Source organism: Daucus carota, chromosome 9 (assembly GCF_001625215.2).
Source record: "Daucus carota subsp. sativus chromosome 9, DH1 v3.0, whole genome shotgun sequence".
In the NCBI taxonomy this organism is placed as follows: domain Eukaryota; kingdom Viridiplantae; phylum Streptophyta; class Magnoliopsida; order Apiales; family Apiaceae; genus Daucus; species Daucus carota.
In genome coordinates, this window is record NC_030389.2 from 11873695 (window position 1) to 11895698 (window position 22004).

A 22004-nucleotide genomic window follows, 5' to 3' on the forward strand; every position below is an offset into this window, starting at 1 on the left:
TACTTTCTTTTCTCCATGCCACTAACTCTCGTCCACCAGTTAAAAACTGACAGGTGTCCATGTGAACAAAGAGAACATGCGTGTACAGCTACACAAAATCTGAAGGGTTTATCACATCAGATTTTATTGCTCATTATTCTCTTATACACTCAATCCCTACACACACTCTCTTCACAAACTCTTATTCTCTTCTCTCCGAAATTCAAATCTTCTCACACACATTCTCTCAAACACTTTCCGCTACTCACAAACTCTGTTCTAATGGCGACCTCAGCTTTTACCTTTGCAGGTGTTGAATTTGTTCCCAACAATCATGCTGCCATCCTTGACATCACTGATGTTCCAAGTGACTATCATCCTTTTCAGCAACTCTTAGCTCAAAGTGTCCTGGCCACAGCCCTTACCGCTCCTGCCAGACTCTCAGGAAGCCAAATCATAAATTTTTGGAGGACGGGTAAATATGATAATGGTGGTGCTGATGGATCACCATCAATTGTATTTTCATATGAAGGGGAGGAGTATTTTGTTACTCCAGCCACAGTCAGAACAACATTTAACCTGCCAGAGCATGCTGCGTACATTACAAATGGAGATGCTAATCTCAGAACAATGATGATTGATTTGGGGTACTACGACTCTTTGGATAAACTGGGTCAATTAAAGCGTCCAGGACTCAGGAAGGAGTGGAGTTTTTTCTTTGATTGCATTACCAGGGCTTTCCAGAAGAAATCTACAAACTGGGATGCTATTCCAATGGACATGCTGCAGATTGGGTATTCTCTGATCTATTCTACTAATTTCGATTTTGGTAGATTAGTGATTAGAAATATTGGTGAAAGAATGCATGAAAATCGTCAGATTATATATTTTTCAAGATTTTGCCAATTGTTGTTTAATGCCACTGTTGGAGAAGTGGCTTTTGATGCTGCAGATGAGATCAAACCTTTTAAACTTCATAAAAGGGTTTTCAAAGATCTCATATCTAAAGATGAGAAAAGACCAGTACTCAGGCCTCTACACATTCCAGCCCCATTAAGAGCTAGGATGAATATGCCACCAGTACACCAACAACCACAACCACACCAACCTCAACCTCCAGTCTCTCCTACAAACCCCAAACAACCCAGAACTTCTGCATCCAAGTCCAAAAGGGGTGCAAAGTCTGATGCAGCCCCTTCTACTGCAAAAAGAACAAGAACCTCTGTTGCCACACATGTTCTGAAACCAAACACTGATGAGCAGACAAACACTGATGAGCCAGTAAACTCTGAGGCTCATTTAAACTCTGAGGCTCAAGTAAACTCTGAGGCTCACTTAAACTCTGAAGCTCTAAACTCTGAGATCCCAGAAAACACTGCAGCTGCTACTCCTCAAAAGCAGAAGAAAAGAAGAAGACTTGTTGCAGCATATGAATATGATGATCTTGAACCTGTACATGCTGTAAACTCTGAATCTACTCCTACAACAGCCTCTGAACCTGTTCAAGCCAGTCCTCAAAAGCCAGCTCGATTCAAAAGAAGGGCTCAAAAGCCTGCAAGGGCAAAAGTTCCAATCACTGAAATAACAGATTTCACAGTTGAGGAAGACCAAACACCATCAACTACAGTAGCTGAAAATTCTCAAGCTCTGATGGTGCTTCCTATCACAGCTGTTCCTCTGACATCTCCTACAGCATCTTCAACTTCATCTGAGGTAGATGAAGAAATTGTTTGCAAGGAACCTATCACTACTGAAGCTGGAGCAAATATGTCTGATCTTCATACTCCAGTATCTGATCATGGACCCTCTACTCCAATTCCTACTTCTCCAATGAAAATTCCAGAGGGTGCCATAGTTCATGATACAGCTCCAGACAACTACAGGTCTGATGTAGTTGATGAATCTGACAGGGTAGCTATGGAAGCTCTACAATCTCTTGCTCAGACTGGTGAAGAGCCTATGGAAGCTAAAGAAAAATCTGCTCAAGATACTATGGAGAAAGTTGCTGATCCTGTTCCTGAAACTGAAAAGGCAAACTCTGATACTGATGATGATGACAGCAAGGATGAAAATGATGGAGTTCCTCTGACTCAACGAAAGTGGGAGTCTACTAGCCAGTATAATGCCAGGCTACAAACTCTGACCACAGACTCTGAGCCACTTCCCAGGGATCTTCAAGTTGATCCTCCAAATGAAGTATGGGATAAACTCTGGCTTAGCCATCAGCATTCTCTGGAGACAACTAAAGCTGAAGAATTTTTGTCTATGGCAGAGAATAAAATCACAAATTCTGATGTTATGTCAAGCCTCAAAGGCACAATTCTTTATCTGAAGACATTTCATCCTGCTCATGCTCAGACATCTAAATCCATAGATAGTCTCAGAACAGAGGTGGCAAGTATCAAGGAGACAAATGATCTGGAAAAGAAAAGGACCATGCTACCTCTGAAAGAGAATGTAAAGAAGCTGGTGACTGCAAATGAATCTCTGGACAAGAGAATGACTATCATTGAGTCAACTCAGGAGAAGATGTCCAAACAGCTTGAAGCCATCCAATCTTCACTTTCTCTGATCACATCCATACTGATTCCTGATGAGGATGATGTCAAAAAGGGGGAGAGAGTAGCTCAAGTCAAATGCAAGTCTACTACTCAAACTCTGAAGAGAAAGAAGAAGGATGATGATGATGATATTGATGATTTCACCAAGCACAAGAGATTTCAAGCAGGGACTGGTGGAAGAGTTTCAAACTCTGACAGTCAGAAACAATCTAAGCAAAGTACAAAGTCTGGTCCAACACATAACTTCACATCTGGATCTAGGCAAAGACCAGTGACTGGATCAGACAAACCAATGACTGATGAAGAGCTTGCTAGATTGGTTTTTGAACAAGAAAATCCAGAAGCCAATTTGGATTTGGAGTTGATTGCTGCAGAGGAAGCTGAGCTGAAAAAGGAACATGTTGAAGCTATAAACTCTGGAAAGATCCAAAAGCCTGCAAAGTCAACTACCAAGCCAAAAGAGAAAGGGATATTGATTAAGGAACCTACTGTTGCTGATCAGAGTTTACCAGTCAAAAAGGTATACTCTGAAGATGAATATACTTCCAAGGGCAAAAGCAAAGTAGATGAACGTCTGGAGAAAGGCTGGGAAAAGAAGAAGTCTACAACCTCTGACAAGGATCAAGTTGTAAAGGAAAAGAAATTAGAAGCTGCAATCTCTGACAAAGCTCATGTTGCAGAACCTCAAAAAGAAATATTAACCTCTGACAAAGCTCAAGTTAATAAGGATACAAAGACAGACACAACCTCTGACAAAGCTCAAGCTGTGTTTAAACCAACAACTACTCCACTGGCTGGATTTGCAAAGCCTACTCTGATGACTGAGATAAGCTTTGAAAAGGGCTCAATTCAACCAATCTCTCATCGTAAGGCAGGAAGAGATAAAGGAGGGCTGGGATCCAAATATGAGAAATTTGATCAGAGTATAGGATCAAGACCAGATGACCCCTCATCTCTCTGTGCTCCCAAGACTGGAGTATTGCAAGACAAAATGGACAAGCTTGATTCAGTCCAGCTGGTGAAGAATGACAGAGGAGATAATATTCTTATCTACTTCATGTCTGATGGAACAGTGTTTAGAGTACTTGAAGCAGATCTCTATGCTAAACACTGGGAAGAATTGAGATATGTCTCACACATATTTCTTGTGAAGAACAAGTCATGCCAGCACATCTCCAACCTGCTCAAGGATCAAATCAGAAGAAAGATGGGGATTACAGGAAATAAAAATGCTGGACCTTTCATTCCTAAATACCTCAATCATAAAGGACAGCTGGTGGAGATGAAGAAAAATTCAGCAAAAATTGAAACAATAGGTGGAATCAGAACTCTTGCATTTAATGAAGAGTCTGATAAAGCTTACAATATCAGGCTGGATAGAGACTTGAAGAAGAACAAGATTTATGATCTCAGAGCTGCAATTTATCAAACTGGAGTTTCAGATCCAGAGCTGAGAGAGATCAAGAGACAAATGACTACAGTGCTTGAAGAAGCTGAGAGAGAACTCCTCAGAGGGTATCTACAGACAGCAAATGGTGTCTATGCAGCTAAGGAGTAAAGTATCTGTAAGTTTTAAAAGTTTTCTGTTATATAGTTAAACTCTGTTGCATTTGACTTAAATGTTTTGACATCATCAATTATCTGTTAACTTGCACATAACTTGTTTATGCACAAGTTGGGGGAGATTGTTAGATATAATTGATGATTACTAATATTCTTAAAGTCTGTTTTAGAACAGGAATCATCAGAGTTTAATCTGGAAGCTGATCAGAGTTTAGTAAAGTCTGACAGAGTTTGATAAAGTCTGACCAGAGTTTACATAGTCAAGACTCGTCAGAGTTTACACGTGGAAAGAGCTCAGAAGCGGATATACTTCAAGGAAGGATAGAAGCGGAGGAGTGATTTACTGGCTATGGAAACTAAACAGAAAACTGGAGCAATCTTTGATTGATAGAATTCATAGCAGATTTATAGGATATCAAATCAGAGATTGATTTTGTAACTGTGTCTATATAAACACAGATTAGGGTTACTCTAGATGAGTTGAGTTATCGAGTATATTTTACAGAACCCTAGCAGCTCTTAGTGATACATTATAAATCACTGAGAGAGTTTTTGTAACCATTCAAGCTTTGTGAATATAAGAGTTTACTGCTTTCAATCTCTTATATTGTCTTACTGTGTTACAGATTGTGATCACTATATCAGATTATATAGTGATTTTATAGGACCTAACATATTACTACATTAAGAAAACTGACATTGATAAAATAAAGTCAAATAATATTATACAAATATTATAAAATTTATTCCATATATTCATGACATTGTTAGAAAGTTATATTTTTGTTTTGTGAATTTTGATACATTACTTGTATCTAAATTCTTTCGACTAGAGTACGATTGGATAGCTGACTGACTCATCCAAGAATTATTAGAGCATACACTCATTTGTAAAACATATAAGTCTAAACTATTAGAAAAATAAAAAATTTCCAACTAAATCTCCAAATTGTAATTATTAGTCGTTTGCATTGGTTTTCAGAATTTATGAATAATTCAATTATAACAATAACAGATGTCAGTATGGGTGGTAATATTAGATACAGCCCGAAACCCAACCCAACATACAACCCGATTCACTGAGACAAAACTCGAAAGTGATCCGAAAAATCACCCGATTGACCCGAAATGGACCTAAAATGCCCAATAATTAGAATTTCATTTCTATTAACTTCAGTTTCAGTTTTATTCAATTTTAAATGATTTTATCTTGACCCGAAATCGACCCGATTACTAATACGAACATGACCCGTTGTCTAAAATTACCACCCGCAGGCCGCACCCGTGTGTATTTTTTTTTCAGGATACACCCCGATTCTATACATCGATAAACTCCATAATTTATAAGATCCGGAGGAAAGCATGTGAAATAATCTACATAAAACGTGTCGAAATACAATTGGTTGATCCAAAATATAATTTTGCAAATCTCAGCCCAACGAAAAAAACATAAATATTAAAACACATATACATACAAAGATACATACATAGATACAGAGAGAAACAAAAGAGAGGGCACAAAGCTTGTTTGACGATCTGGTCTTTTGCCCTAATTCATCTTCCTCACTTCACTCCCAGATCTCATCTTTCACACACACCAAAACACACACACACATACATACAATTATCTGTATCTATATATTCGTAATTGGAGAGATTGTGTGATCAATTATGGCGGCGATAAAGGAGGTGAGCAGATCGGCGACGGCGGCGTTCTCGCCGGACAAACCGTACTTAGCGGCGGGAACAATGGCCGGAGCAGTGGATATATCGTTCAGCACATCGGCCAATCTCGATATATTCGAGCTGGATTTCCAATCGGATGATCGCCAATTGCGATTGCTCGGGGCTGTGCCGAGTACAGAGCCGTTTAATCGGATTTCTTGGGGGAAAAAGCCGCCCGCTTCTGAGGAGTTTGGATTGGGTTTGATTGCTGGTGGACTTAATGATGGCAACATTGGGATTTGGAATCCTGCTACGCTTATTAGGTACTTGAATTTCTCGATTTCGCGCTTTTTCGCTCGATTTCATTAGTGATGTATGTATGGATTGGTGGATTTTAAGTTGATTTAGTTTTGTTGATTCGTATTTGGTTTTATTGGTCATTAGACTACACTTGGGTATGTTTTATGTTTGTATACACTGGATTGGTTAGTTTTGCGGATGTAATTATAAAATTGAGCTTCTTTTGCCATGTAATTATACTCTTTCAAGGACAACTGAGAATGAAGCGGAATTTAATTTTTTATGAATTGTAAGTTTTGTTTATTTGAGTGCTTTACATAAAATTTTGCATTTTGATGATATGTTGTTGAATTTATGTATTCGAAGTCTTTTTAAAACAAGCTTGACATTTTAAAATATATTATAATGATTTGTTTGGTATTTAGTTTCTGTGAACTGGATTTTAAATTTACTGTGGATCTATTTCGTTGTTAAGTAGCCATTTGCTTTTTTCTCGAGTTTGTGAAACCTAATTACTTAAAATGTATTTGCTGCAGTTCTGAGTCAAGTGAAAGCTCTCTTCTTCAACAGCTTTCAAGACATAAGGGACCTGTAAGCGTCTTATATATTTTCATCATACCTTTAATATATGAGGGTGCTGTGACATCTGGTTCTATATTTGTTTTTACTCTTCTATTAATTGTCTTCAATTTGTTGTATAAATTCCTAGGTTCGTGGTCTAGAATTTAACTCTCTTTCACCAAACCTTCTTGCTTCTGGGGCCGATGAAGGGGAAATCTGTATTTGGGATATTGCAAAACCCACAGAACCTACCCATTTTCCTCCTCTCAAGGTACACGCACGTTTTACTCTTAATGTCCACTAGTTCAAAGCTTATGAGCTAAATTCTTTAAAGAAGCAATCTTACTTTGTTTGTTTTGGTTGGCAGAACTTTATTTCTCTCCCTTGGTTAGCTTTCATATTGACTAGGCTTTTAAAAATATGTTCATGCAATCCTTACCACCACATCTTGCATCATACTAAACAATTTTGTGTCCCATAAGTGGTAACATGCTAGTTAAACTACTATATTTTTTACTAAAATTGCTTTCGTTTTATGTCTTAAAGTTCCACTCTTTGCATACTTTAGCTTAATATGGCACCAGTATAACTGAACCCACCATTACAAATATATGTGCAAAAATAGTTGAGTATATATAAAATTGCTCGTTATCCTTCAATCACGAAAAAAGTTGCAAAAAGAAATCTTAATAGAAATATTAAACTAATGAGTAATTAGGTCTCCAGATATTTCTTTGTTGATGAGTTCTCTTTAAAACGAATTAGTTGAATGATAAATTTCATTGGACCAAAATATTAAAGAGCAACTACAAGAATATTTGTTAAATCAGCATAGGCAAGGCTGCTGTCTTGTCCATTTGCCCTACTCTCTAGTTGCATGTACAGCGAAAGTAAATCTAGGAAGGACCAAAACAGAGGCGTTTGTAATTCAGGTTGGATCATTGTGTAGAAAGCATATTTACTGTTTTTACAGATCACCACTACCCTCGGTTGCATGATATTTGTTATTTTGATTTCTTTTCGACTGGAACTAGATGCTTAGCCGCTAAAAATCCGTCCCACATCTCAATACTGGGAAGCTAGAAGTTTATAGTAATGAACTATTTTTCCTTTAGCTGACTTTTAAGGGGGTAGTTGCTCTTAAAAGACGCATCACTTTTCCTATTTAAGAAATGGACCAAATCCAAGTTGCCAGCCCTGAATTTGTGGAGGAATGGACAGTCACATTATCCTGTTCCTATAAAAGGTGAAGGAGAAAATGAGAACTATCTTGCTTCATTCCTGAGGTTGATTTTTGGATCAGTCAATTGTCCACATGTTCCTGAGTTTTTGGATTAATCTGAGTATTCTGCCTTCAATAATAAGAAAGTTTTCAGTAATTTTATTTGGGTCAAATAACAATTCTATTCAGGTTTAGATTTTGGGGTTCATATCATCCGATGATAACCAAGGCAGTGAATCTGTCTTCGTATACAAGGATGTCCTTGTTAATTTGATAAAATTTTGAAGTTCACTTGTTTTGCATTTCCTTAGGAATTTCCTGTAGTAAAATTTGAATCTTATTTGTGATGATGCTGAAGAGGAGATAATCTTTAAGCTTCATGTTTAAAATCTGTTATAGTTTAATTGCTTTTATTTATCTCATTTTTTTTATATTTTTTAATTTTCAATACTCTCCATTCTGATTACAATCATAAGTTCTTTTTATTCAGATCTATCTTAATGCATGCACCATCTAATCTACAGGGTACTGGATCTGCCGCTCAGGGTGAAATTTCGTTTTTATCTTGGAATAGCAAGGTACAACACATATTGGCATCTGCTTCTTTTAACGGGACAACTGGTAAGATGTAGTCCAGAACTACTGTAAATTTTAGATTTGCACCCATTATATATATGATAACATGTGCTTTCTTTTTCTTAGTGGTGTGGGATTTGAGGAAGCAAAAGCCTGTGATAAGGTAAATGTGCATATTCATGCTGCCTTGAAATTTCTGCACGATATGGCTCACATCATTGTACACTACTGTGATGTAAATTAAAATTTTCAATCAACAGCTTTTCAGATTCAGTTAGAAGACGATGTTCTGTTCTGCAGTGGAATCCTGATGTTGCCACTCAGTTAATTCTTGCTTCAGATGATGACAGTTCTCCCTCTTTAAGGGTAATACACTCCCCTCCCCCGTGTTAACAGGTAAATGTATTACTTAAGTTTACTGATTCTTAAATTAATGCAAACAGATTTGGGACATGCGAAATACTATGTCACCACTGAGAGAACTAGCAGGGCACACTAAAGGTCAGTAGAGCAGTACATTGGTTGTTTTACGTCTTGTTTTACTTTATTTCATTCCATTAGGGTCGTCTTTCAGCAGTTGTATAGATCAGTTGTTGCTTATGATACCTTTCGTGTGTAAGCATGTGCATGACATGTACCCATGTGACATGGTCACACATGTATACAAACATTTTACTGACATAGTCGCATACATGCTTGCAAGTGAAATTTGTGCATACCAGTGATACTAAATCTTGTTGAGAGTTGAGTTTGTTACCAAATTAGTCAACGATTCAATGATTTGTCTGTATCCTTGTTTTTTATGTGTTGAGCATTTAAGACTCCATTTAATATAAACTTTTAGACATCCTGTTTTGGTGACGGAGGACTTCCTGTTCAAGAATTACTGATTATTATGGTTGAAGGAAACAGAGTTTATGGGGAAGACGATCTATTTAGTTACTAATGGACTTTCTTTTGCCTTGCTCAATTGAACAAGTGGTTATATATTTGTTTGGCTTTCCAATATTTTTCCTAATATAAACATCATAGTTTATGACTCACCTTTTGGTGAGGGAGTACTTTCTGTTCCTTAAGAATTACCGCTTAAAAGGGTTGAGGGAAACATAGTGCAAGGTGAAGGCTATTGATCATCTACTAAAGAAACTTCTGTCTTCCCTACTGGGTTGACCAAGCGATTAGGATGAAAATGGGGTTGCAAATGCTTGTATAACTGTTCTTTGTCCTGGGATATTTTATGATGCTAATACAACATCAAGTTTCTGGTTTCATGCTTTAATTTATTCACTTAAAAAAAAGGTTTAATTTTGAATCTAAGTAGTATGGCTAGCATTAGTCTCTGGTCATTGGGTCCTCTGTAGCAATTATTGTTTCTTTCTGTTTCCTTGTCTGATCTATGATTCATTTGCAAGCTCTCCTCTATTAGTACTTTATTGGATGCTTATCCTTTTACCTTACAGGTGTAGTTGCAATGTCGTGGTGTCCTAATGACAGCTCTTATTTGCTGACCTGTGCCAAAGATAATCGTACTATTTGCTGGGACATGGCTTCCTCAGAGGTAAATGCACATGCTCAACTTTCTCTGAAATAGCAGTATGCGCTTCAGTAGTGTGTCAATCTGTTGTTCCTTGTTCCCACCTTTTGTTATTTTGATGATTTTTGTTTTTGAATGTTTACAGATTGTCTCTGAATTGCCTGCTGGAACAAACTGGAACTTTGATGTTCATTGGTATCCAAAGATCCCCGGGGTCATATCAGCATCATCATTTGACGGAAAAATTGGGATCTACAATATTGAGGTTTCTTCTCAGTTCTTACTTCAGATATACGAAAAAGATAATTGTTTAACTGCTGAACCTAAGATGACAGTTATGATGGGACATTAAATATCTGGATATGGACTTTTAGCTTTGTTAATCAAAAAGAAAAACGGAACGATTTATGTCAGATGTCTGTGTACTCATGTATTATTGTTATTACTCCGAAATTGAGGACATGCATTCTAATTAGGGGTTTCTGAATATTTTTTACTCGATATCATTCATGCTTTGGATTTTTTATATAAATATCTGTCGTGCAGGCTTGTGACCGAATTGGTGTAGGGGAGAGTGATATTGGTACAGGTAATGTGATTCTTATTATATACATTGCTTTCAGAACTTCTTTCATATCAATATTAAGTACTTGGTGCTGAGCGACCACATTATTCAATATATTGGTTCCTTGTATTAGTGTGGTAATTTATTGACACATTTTTGGCAAATGAAAATCTTCGTGAAGTAAACATAGAGTAAATTGAGCATGGATGATAATCTCGTTCATTAATGTGTCGCAGTTTGGCAAATGAAAATCTTCATGAAGAAAAGATTGACTAAATTGAGCATGTCCGATAATCTCATTTGTTAATGTGTCGCAGTTCATATTCTTTCAAATAAAATTTAATGTCCATAACTGTTATAATTTGTTGGCCATAGTTTGCACCAAATTTCAATATGGTGGCTATAATTTCAAACTTAAATATTGGTGACCAAAGTTTTTGCTAATTTTAAAATGGTGGTTACACTTTATAATTTACAAATCGGTGGCCATGATTTATGCCGAGTTATAAAAGGGTGGCCGTATTTTTGTAATTTAACAAATAATATTCCAATAATTCTATATAAATAATAGTAATTTAATAATTTTAAAAATATTTTTGATAACACATAATTTTATTTTGAAGTCAAAGGTTATCAAGTTCGATTTAATGGTAATAAAATAAATTTATCAAACATTTCAAAGTCGATTTAATAACATGGCTCAAATATTACCTGAACAATATTACCAAGAATAGTTGTTTAGATTGAATATTGTTTTTGCATACAGATAAATATTTTTGTGTGTTTATGACATAAACATCATTTTTGTCAATTTATTAACTTGCTTGAAACCCTTATGATATTGTTATTTTATTTACTTCTTATATATATTAAATTATTAAGACACGTTTATCTTATGGAATTCGATAAAAACTAAAGTCACCAATTTGTAAATTATAAAGTGTAGCTGCCATTTAGAAACTCAGAAAAAAACTTTGGTCACCGATTTGTAAATTTGAAAGTATAGTCACCATTTTGAAACTCGGTGCAAACTATGGCCTCCAAATTGCAACCGGCTCTAATTTTTCTGGTTGTAAATGGTGTAGATGTTCCTAGTTTGCATCATGGTAGTCATCCCATAATTGGAGTTGATGTGTGTTTGTTATTCATCTCTTCTTTTAACAAAATAAAATATATTTAATTTACCTTGTTGCTGGCGTAAATTTTATACTGTCACATTATGTTGGTAGTTATGCATGTCCTAATATTTTAAGTTTTATATTTTTTGCATTATAGTAGAAATCCAGACCGGGTATTAGCTATATCTACAAGTGATTGTAAATTAAGCAGGAAGTGATGTGGTTCAACCATAGTTACCCGGTTCGCGGTACGGTCTATGGATCTGCGAACTGGTTCGCTCGTACCGGAACACGGGTCGAAGTCGACCCGGATCGGCCGGGATCGCGTTCCAGTTCGTCATTTCCGGCGAACCGCGGATGCTTACTTCGACGACCGTAAAATGAGGAAGAAAGATAGAAAATCGATTTGGGCTGTATTGTTTTGATGATCTGTGATATACATGTATATGTTTGTGTATATTTGTTTGCTTAAACTCATGAAGAAGATGAAGTGTGAAGAAGATGAGAGACGTGCATGTGAAACTGTGCAAGTGTGTATGTGTGCAGCTGTACAAGTGAATAAGTGATAGACAGCTGTATCTTTTTCTCTACTTTATTCATTTTTCATTTTCTTTTATTTTTTGATACTAGTCACGTGACGTTCAAAATTCAACAGATGTGCAAAGCTCAACATCTGTTCACATTTAATTTTATCATTTTTTTCTAGTTTCAAAAACAAATATTGTAATTATTTCAATTTTAATATAATATAATATTGAAAATCCAAAAACTAAACTTTTATACTAATTAACATAAAAAGTAAAGCAAATTTACATATGTATAATTTTTTTCCTTTATTATATATATACATTAACGGGATCCTTATATCGACCCGCGTACCCGATTCACTACTCAGCGTACCCAATTCACTCAAACTAACGTTCCACGTACCCGAACTCGTACCGCGTACCGGATCGATCCACGATCCGTGCAACACTGGGTTCAACCATAAGATATGGTTGACAAAGAATGGGGTAATGTTGTTACCTGATATCTTTTTAAAAGTTTATATGAAACATGAATATGCACATCAAATGTGTTCTTTATTTTTAAAGGAATTTAAGTGGTCTAGAGCCTCTATATAATCTTATTTTATATTTGTATTAATATAATTGCAAGATTCCCGGGATACCTTTCAATAGCTGTGTAGAAAAGTTCTGTTCCTTATAATGTTGTCACTAGATATCTTTCAAAAAATGTATATGAAACATGAAAATGCAGATCAAATGTGTTCTTTATTTTTAAGGGATTTAAGTGGTCTAGATCCTTTGTATTATCTTACTATAAGTTTATATTCTAATATAATTGCAACATTCCTGGGCTGTTTAGATAAGTTCTGTTCCTTATTGATGTTATGTAGAGTTCATTCTAGCTGTGTCTTCTACTCTTCTTATATTACAATTGTTTTCATATTTAAATTGTGCTTTGCAGGTTATATAAGGGCCCCAAAATGGTATAAGCGCAAGGCTGGAGTTTCTTTTGGTTTTGGAGGCAAGCTTGTCACTTTCAGTACTACAGACTCTGGATCTTCTGAGGTACTCTACCGTGGTCGGGTTTCCTTTGTTACTTGAACTTTTCTAGAAGTGTCCAACATGAATACGTGTCTAAGTGTTGAGTTTGGAATTTTTTTGAAAATTTACATGTTTTTAGCCTAAAATGATGGCCATACCCATGTTTGAGTGTTGAGTGTTCAACACGGGTACTTGAGGCAGAATGAAGAGTCAGAGTAACACAGGGTTTCCCATACTTATCTTATTTTAATCATTATTTTTAATTGTTTCAGGTTTTTTTGCATAATCTGGCCACTGATACCAACTTGGTGGGTAGCTCTTCTGAATTTGAAGCTGCAATGCAAAGTGGAGAGCGATCTTCGCTGAGACTTTTATGCGATAAGAAGTCTCAGGAATCTGAGTATCTTTCTCTCCTTCGAAAATTAATTTGTATACCATTTTTAGGCAATTCGATCTTCTGCACTTACATAGTACAATTTATGGATTTGGCTGAGCAGATCTCAGGATGATAAAGAAACATGGGGATTTTTGAAAGTCATGTTTGAGGATGATGGAACGGCTAGGACAAAGCTGCTTACGCACCTGGGATTCAGTCTGCCTGCTGAAGTTAAAGATGCAACCGAAGATGAGCTTTCCCAGGAATTAAATGGTCTTGCTCTTAAAGAAAAAGAAGCAGATAAAGCGCATGCAGGACAAAAGGATAGTCCTATATACCCTTCTGATGGAGAAGATTTCTTTAACAATCTTCCTAGTCCGAAAGCTGACACACCTGTGTCAACTCCAGATAACAAGTTTAATGCTGAGAATTCTGTTCATAATGCGGAAGAAGAACTTCATCACCAAAATGATGATCATGATGAGAATCCTGATGCGGCGTTTGAAGATGCTGTGCAACGTGCTTTGGTTGTTGGTGACTATGCGAGTGCTGTTGCTCAGTGCATTTCTTCAAATAGAATTGCAGATGCTCTAGTTATTTCTCATGTGGGCGGGGCATCTCTATGGGAGAGCACACGTGATCAATACCTGAAGACGAGTCATTCTCCTTACCTTAAGGTACCTTTGCATTGTTTTAATAATTTAACTTGCAATACAATTGTTTTGCTTTGAAACTGTTTTTATGTAATGCACTTCATATTATAGTTTATATTCATCAGGATTATGGAATTTTTTGCATGTCCTTCGAACCTTGTATCTCTAAATTTGCATTTTTCATAAAGGTTGTTGCTGCTATGGTGAATAATGATCTAATGAGCCTCGTTAATACAAGGCCCCTAAAAGCCTGGAAGGAAACCCTTGCTCTCCTCTGCACTGTAAGTTTCTTTAGAAGTTGCAGACATTGCAGTTGATATTATTACTGACTGGTATCGAGTAATGTTATCTATCCAATTCTGAACGACGAACCAACCATGAGTTCTAAACTTATAATACAAGTTGAATATGAACCAGTCTCGAAATTTATCGTCTGATAGTATTACATTACTTTTTGTTGGTCGACGATGAATAAGTTGAATTATATTTAAAGAGCAGATGGATTGATAATTAAGCTGTATGATTTATTTTGAAATTCTCCTTTAGTCATCAACAATCATTAAATAAGCAAAGCACCCCTTTGCTCAGATCTGGTTTGTCAAAGTAAATCTTAGTATTTTTTTAACCCAGTCCAACTTTTGTTTGTTGAAAAGCTAATTTGATCGATGTATCGAATTTTCATGTCTTCAGTTATAGACCGAGTAACGGATAGTGTAAATTGGTTCTGGAAGGAATTATGAAATGTTTTTAAGAGATTATAACTCTGCAAAGTATTGAGACAGATCCAAGTAAAACCTTAAATATCAATATCAGATTTTATTGTCATTGGATTTTATCATATTCTCTAAACAAGTTGAAGAACATGTAGCTTTATCTGCTTTAACTAGGAGACCAAATAAAAGTCCTCATAAAGGAAACTCCTTTGGCGTTAATGTTCTTGTTGTGATGTAATGTACTTTCTACGTGTTAGAAACTATTGAAGGCATATACAAAAATATCTCCCTATCATTTTCTCCTATAGCTAGTAACGCTGAAATACATTGCCCCTTGTTCTCTGCCCATACTCTGCTTTTAATATACTAATGCTGTCATCAACCAGTTTGCACAAAGAGAGGAATGGACTTTTCTGTGTGACACGCTTGCTTCTAGGCTCATGGCAGCAGGCAGAACTCTGGCAGCAACTCTTTGCTATATATGTGCTGGGAACATAGATAAAACAGTGGAAATTTGGTCGATAACTGTTACAACCAAGCAAGATGGGAAATCTTATGTCGCTCTTCTTCAGGTTATTGTACTACAATAATATGTTTTATTGTTCAAGGTTATATGGTAAGTTGACACTATCTGATTTTAATGACAGGATCTCATGGAAAAAACTATGATTCTTGCAATGGCAACTGGGCAAAAGCGATTTAGCGCTTCTTTGTGCAAGCTAGTTGAGAAGTATGCTGAAATTTTGGCAAGTCAAGGGCTTTTAACAACTGCAATGGAATACTTAAATTTTATGGGGACTGAGGAATTGACTACTGAACTAGTGATTCTGCGGGATTGCATTGCTCTCTCTACACAACCTGGTATAGTTTCACTAATGCTCATTTTTTTATATATGTTGAATTGTGAAAATTTTCCTTTTGGGAATGCTGACATCCTGACATTGCTCTGTTTATTGTCTAACTTTCACTATTTTAAGTCCATCTATGCTTTGCCAACATGCTTATGTACCTTGATGTACTCATTTGGCTTGTGTTTAGGTCCCTTTATCAGTATGTTTTGAATAGACCTGCTCCTCTTGCAGTTTTGGCTATTTATTTATTTGCTCACTTTTCTTGCAGAGAGAGAAGCACAAAGTTCTACAGATTTTGGGCACTCCCAGTCACAAACTGAGACCATACCTAGTTATGCTCCTGATGCCTCAAATTATTATCAGGTGCTGTATATACTCCAAATTTTAAATTCAATGAGGGTGTTTATACATGTATTTATAGTCCTGAGTGTGGTTCTGGTTTTCAATGACAATTGCTCCTTATTTTTGTGTTTCTTATATAGTTTTTTTTGTGCTTAGAACACAGCACAGCCACAAATGCAACAGACTGTTCCTAGTGTTCCCTATGGTGATAATTTCCAACAGCCATATAATTCTTCATTTAGGAGGGACTATGGCTCTCCTGCTCCATATCAGACTGCTGCCCAACCTGCTCCATATCAGCCTGCCGCCCAACCTGCTCCATATCAGCCTGCAGCCCAACCTGCTCCATATCAGCCTGCAGCCCAGCCATCTCCATATCAGCCTGCACCCCAGCCATCTCCATATCAGCCTGCCCCTCAACCTAATATGTTCGTTCCGTCTCAGCCACCACAAATTCCCCAGGTATGTGCAAGTCTCATAATAAATTTTTGGTGATGAATTTAATTCAGTTAAAAAAGGCTTTCCTTTACTGCTGTTGAAATTCCTGTGAGATTTGGTACTTGAATAACTACTAACTAAACTTATAAGCTATATATGTCTTTGTAATTTTATTTTGGCTTCTGGATTGCATATGTTTAGTATAAATAATGTGTATATATTTGCTCTATTATGAAGTTTGCTCTTCATAGACTAGTTATCTTGGGATGTTCTGTTCCATTTTAAAATTAAGAGGATAACACGAACAACTGTATTCTGGAGCTTTCTAATCATAGAAAAGCTGACTGGGGACCTCTATTTCCCTTTGAAGTGATTGGTAGAAGGTGAATTTTCTGGTTTTTATACGTAAGGTCTAACTCAGATCCCGTACTCACACCTATGTCATGCCCAGAGGACACAAGTATGTAGTAACTCTGAGTCTTTGAATAAAGATTTTCACTAAATATACCCCATGTATCCCACAGGGTAGTAGGATATGAGGAAGGTAGAATGAACGAAGACTTCTACACTACTGATTACTATTTCAATAATGAGTAGTAAATCAGAGTCTCTGAATAAAGATTTTTCACTAAACCAAACTAAGCATACCCCATGTACCCCACTCGGTAGTATGATGAGTAAGGTAAAATGTATAATCTGCCTTATTGATTTTATGCTGAAATGGTTTTTTTGTCATCTCTTTGTTCTTAGAAAGAAAGGTTTCAATTTGAAAACGTCCAGAGTTTGAAATTATCATACTGACTCCTGATCTCTTTTCTTCAGCCTAGCTTAGCCCCACGTCCAGTTACCAGTCAGCCTGCAGTGAAACCATTTGTTCCTTCAACTCCTCAAGGTTTGAGAAATGTAGAGCAGTATCAGCAGCCTACATTGGCCTCCCAGTTGTATCCAGTATGTATCATATTTATGTTTACCTATTCACAATTACATGTCTATATTTGATTGCTGATTTGAAATACACACTTGATTCAGGGAAGTGCCAACTCTGGTTATCAACAAGCTGGAAACCAGGTAGGTGGTGCACATGGTCCTGTTTCATCTCAAGTTGCACCTCCTGCGCATAAGATGCCACAGGGTGTTACTCCCGCACCAGGACCTAGAGGATACATGCAAGTAAATAATGCAGGGGTGCAAAGACCTGGGATGGGCCCAATGCAGCCACCCAGCCCTACTCACTCAGCACCAGCACCAGCACCAGTAACTCCTGCAGCTCCACCACCTACGGTGCAGACAGCTGACACTTCAAATGTGCCAGGTGATAAACCTTTGACCAATAGTCTGTGGAAAGAAAAACAAGGAGAAATTAAACTTTTATGCATCTCGCAGATTATATTTTCATGAACTGTCTACTTGCAAATCTTTCTAAGCTGTTTATGTAACTTTTTTGTTTTATTTTTCTACTTTTAAAACTGAGGTGTAAGGTAATCAAACTAAAAATGGACTTGTCCCACATGTTTTACACATGTAAGTAAAAACATGACAATCTAATATAACAAAGTAGTATGATATTTTCTCTCACCCTAAATGGGGTTCGGTCCCTGTACCTTTAGTCCTTTACTATCAGAATATGGGTACCATTAGTTTCTTATATTTAATAAACTTGAATATGAATATGAAACCTGTAGATGTTCATAATTTTTGCTTTGTAATCTTATTTACCAGCTTCGCAGAGGCCTGTTATTACAACTTTGACCAGACTGTTCAATGAGACATCAGAAGCACTGGGAGGCCCTCGAGCAAATCCTGCTAAGAAGCGTGAAATAGAAGACAATTCAAAGAAAATTGGTGCCTTGTTTGCAAAGTTAAACAGTAACGACATTTCTAAAAATGCTGTTGAAAAACTTGTACAGCTCTGTCAGGCTTTGGATAATGGTGATTTTAGTACAGCCCTCCAAATCCAGGTATTCCTTTTTAGTAGTTCCACAAGTCATGGTAAAATAACATATAGATAGATCTAGCTAAATGGGTGATATCTGTTGCTCATCTGATGGATGCAGGTACTTCTGACGACAAGTGACTGGGATGAATGTAACTTCTGGTTATCGACACTGAAGAGAATGATCAAGACCAGGCAAAATGTTAGATGAAAAGAATATTTGGCTATCTTATGAAATATGAAGTAATGGTCTGCTTGCATTCAGAGATCTAGGGTTTTATCAGTACACTGAAGGCTCCGACAATGTAAACAGGACTGCTGCCTTTAGATTTTGCGATGGACTTTTGTTTCACTGATCTCGTAATTCCCTGTATTATTTTTTCCCCTTCTCACTATGTTTAGAAAATATAGCTATGAAAGGTTTGGACTTTTTGGTGATTAAAATCAAATTTGTATGTGCATTGAAAATAGAATATGGTTTTTCTTTAATAGATGATCATGAATTTCATGAATTTTTTGGTTAAATTATGCTGATTGCATAGGACATGTACTAGTTGCAATCTTGTCTGCGATAGTATTAAATAAGTAATAGGTGTAGACTTGCATTTGCAACATTTGTTGTAACATTCGGCCAGTAGCTTCATAACTGGGTTCCTTTTTTTTTTTTTTATTTTTTTATTATATACCTGTAATCGTCATTTTCAAATTTGTCTTGGCCGGATTATGATTTATGCGTTAGGTGTTTATGTTGTTGTCGGAGTAATAAAATATAATTAAATTCAATATTGTATTGAAAACTTGTTTTTTGGTATAGCAAAAAATTTTGTGTTGCGGAGTTCTGAGTATAATAACAAAGAATTATGTAACAAGGAAAAGTAAGAACTATTAGTTTCCTATCTACGATGGGTCATTTTCAAATTTGTCGTGGCCGGATTATGATTTATCGTGGCCGGATTATGATTTATGCGTTAGGTGTTTATGTTGTCGGAGTAATAAAATATAATTAAATTCATCATTGTATTGAAAACTTGTTTTTTGGTATATCAAAAAAATTTGTATTGCGGAGTTCTGAGTATAATAACGAAGACAAGGAAAAGTAAGAAGTATTAGTTTCATATCTACGATGGGTCAGAGAATATTCATAATTAAAAGTTACAAATATTATTAAAAAAAATCTGAAGTTAAAATATATATAATGACTCCTAGAAATATAACATTAACACAGGAAAAATATAAGCTCACAAGGATCCTTGGCTTCGCGGGACAGAGAATTTTTGTGTTGAAAATCACGAACAAAACAGTCTCCGAACTGGAAAAGTCAGTCACTATTTCCATCCTAATACAAAAGAGTGGGACGAGGCCCGTGTGAGGTTGGCTTTCAACAGTTGAGATGCTACGGCTGTTCTTGACACAAGAATTCCGCAGACTCAGAAGAAAGATCGTCTGGCTTGGACTGCATCAAAGGATGGTCACTATTCTGTTAAAAGTGCTTATCACTTCTGGCAATCTCAGAATACCCAGAATTCTCAAATAGTTCAATCAAGTGGGTGGAAGAGGTTATGGCAGCTTCATTTACCTCATAAGGTAAAAATATTTCTCTGGAGGTTTTGCAAAAATACGATTCCTGTGAGGTATTTACTCAGAGGAAAAGGAGTTAGTGTGCCTATTGTTTGCCCCTTATGCAATCAAGATGTTGAGCATAAATTACATGTTTTCTTTGACTGCATTTTTGCTTCTAATTGCTGGCAACAGGTGGGATTAAATTTCGACATGACAGAGGTAGAGTATGCTCCCAGCTGGCTATTAAGAAAACTCGAGATAGAAACATACGACCATCCGATTAAGATTGCAACTGTGCTTTGGGGGATCTGGATGGCTACAAATAAAAGAGTCTGGGAAGGGAAATGGGTGTCTCCTGCTATGACCATTGAATGGAGTTTGAAACAAATAAATGATTGGAAGCAGGCTGTGTCGTTGGTTAGTGGAATGAAGGTTGCTAATAATGTACAAAACCAAGCAGTCCCTCAAGGTGAAATCAAGTGGCAACCCCCAGATACGGGGCATCTGAAACTCACAGGGGTGTATTCGATTGGGATTTTAATGGATTGTTTTTAGTCTATGGATTTTAATGGATTGCATGTGATTTTGATTTTGTGCGGATTCTTGATGAAATGTCGCAGAGTTCATAGGATTTAAGCACAATGCTTCAAAATCCCATTGATTTTTGTGGGATTGCATAAAACTTAAAATACACTGAAGAATGCCACAAAATCCACCATTTTATGAAATGAAAAAAAATCCGTCAGCATTTGAATACCATCAGATTTTAATGGATTTTAAACAATCCCAATTGAATACCACCGGATTTTAAAGCATAATTTAAAATCCCAATTGAATACCACCAGATTTTGTAGCATAATTCAAAATCCCAATTGAATACCTCAAGATTTTAATGCATTTCAAACAATCCCAATCGAATACCCTCGGATTTCATGAATGCAAAAAAATGCTTAAAATCCCAATCCAATACACCCTTCTCAATATGGATGCTTCGGTATATGCAGGTTCTAATTCTTTCACCATTGGAATGATATTCCGTGATAATAACGGATTATTCTTGGAGGGGAAAACGATTAGATTTCCGGGGAAGGTACAAGTGTTTGAAGCGGAAGCATTGGGGGTTTATGAAGCACTGCTTGAGGTGGTGTCGATTATTACACAACCTCTTATTTTAGAGACCGATCCTCTCTTGGTAGTATCAACTTGAGGTTGGTTCAATTCTGGAAGCTTTCCGGAACATTCTTTCGGCTAAGAATAATATTAGAGTATTTCATGTTAGAAAGCTAGCAAACAGGGCAGCGCACTTAATGGCTCGAGTTTCTTATTCGCTCAATGGCTACAATATTTTTGAGGCTCCTCCACTTTCTGTGTTGGAGACAATCATGTATGGATCTTCTGAGAATTAATGATATTTGGTTATTCTGTTAAAAAAAAAAAACACACGAAAAATATCAATAATATTAGGAAGGAACAATTTAATATAATTATATCAAATCAAGTATTAATAACAAATATAAAGAGACCACACATATTAGGGTTCAACAATGAAATTATCTCTTAACAAGTAAAAATTTGTTTAAAACACCTTCTTCTGGAGCTACCAACAGACCCGGCAAAGAGAAAGAGAAAGCTTTCCCGACGAGATGTCTTTCTGACCGTAAAAAATGAAGACATCATCCAAAAATTACAAAATATGAAATCACGGAAGATCAATATATATATTTTCGCTCCCCCTGGAACTAAATCCTGGATTCGCCACTGAATGTATGCATGTTGAAGAATTTAGATGTCTAATATCAAATATACTAACCAATTAAAGCAGTAACAAAATCAAGAGAATTTTGAGAAATATCTAAAATCTCTTGATTATGGTGAAAAAAAATTAGTAAATTATATGAGAAACGCAAAACTAGCGTAACTCAAACATATATATTTCGAATAATA

The 22004-nt window shown here is 36.3% G+C and overlaps 1 protein-coding gene across 1 annotated transcript; it reads left to right on the plus strand.

Moving 5' to 3' along the window:
* Positions 1-5574: 5574 nt before the first annotated feature.
* On the plus strand, positions 5575-19012 carry LOC108202464 (protein transport protein SEC31 homolog B). The gene is made up of 22 exons (XM_017370858.2): positions 5575-6091; positions 6605-6659; positions 6778-6900; positions 8376-8472; positions 8554-8590; positions 8688-8793; positions 8871-8928; positions 9888-9985; positions 10107-10226; positions 10508-10550; positions 13115-13218; positions 13467-13594; positions 13692-14247; positions 14412-14504; positions 15323-15508; positions 15584-15797; positions 16056-16150; positions 16286-16591; positions 17390-17515; positions 17597-17879; positions 18287-18525; positions 18622-19012. Exons 1-22 carry the CDS (start codon positions 5775-5777, stop codon positions 18709-18711), a joined length of 3474 nt encoding a protein of 1157 aa, XP_017226347.1. The 5' UTR covers positions 5575-5774; the 3' UTR covers positions 18712-19012.
* Positions 19013-22004: the final 2992 nt, after the last annotated feature.

Coding starts and splice junctions, on each gene's coding strand:
- LOC108202464 (XM_017370858.2), top strand. CDS start 5,775: ATGGCGGCGATAAAGGAGGTGAGCAGATCGGCGACGGCGGCGTTCTCG. Junction 8,473..8,553: donor TTCTTTTAACGGGACAACTG/GTAAGATGTAGT, acceptor TCTTTTTCTTAG/TGGTGTGGGATTTGAGGAAG. Junction 18,526..18,621: donor GTACAGCCCTCCAAATCCAG/GTATTCCTTTTT, acceptor TGATGGATGCAG/GTACTTCTGACGACAAGTGA.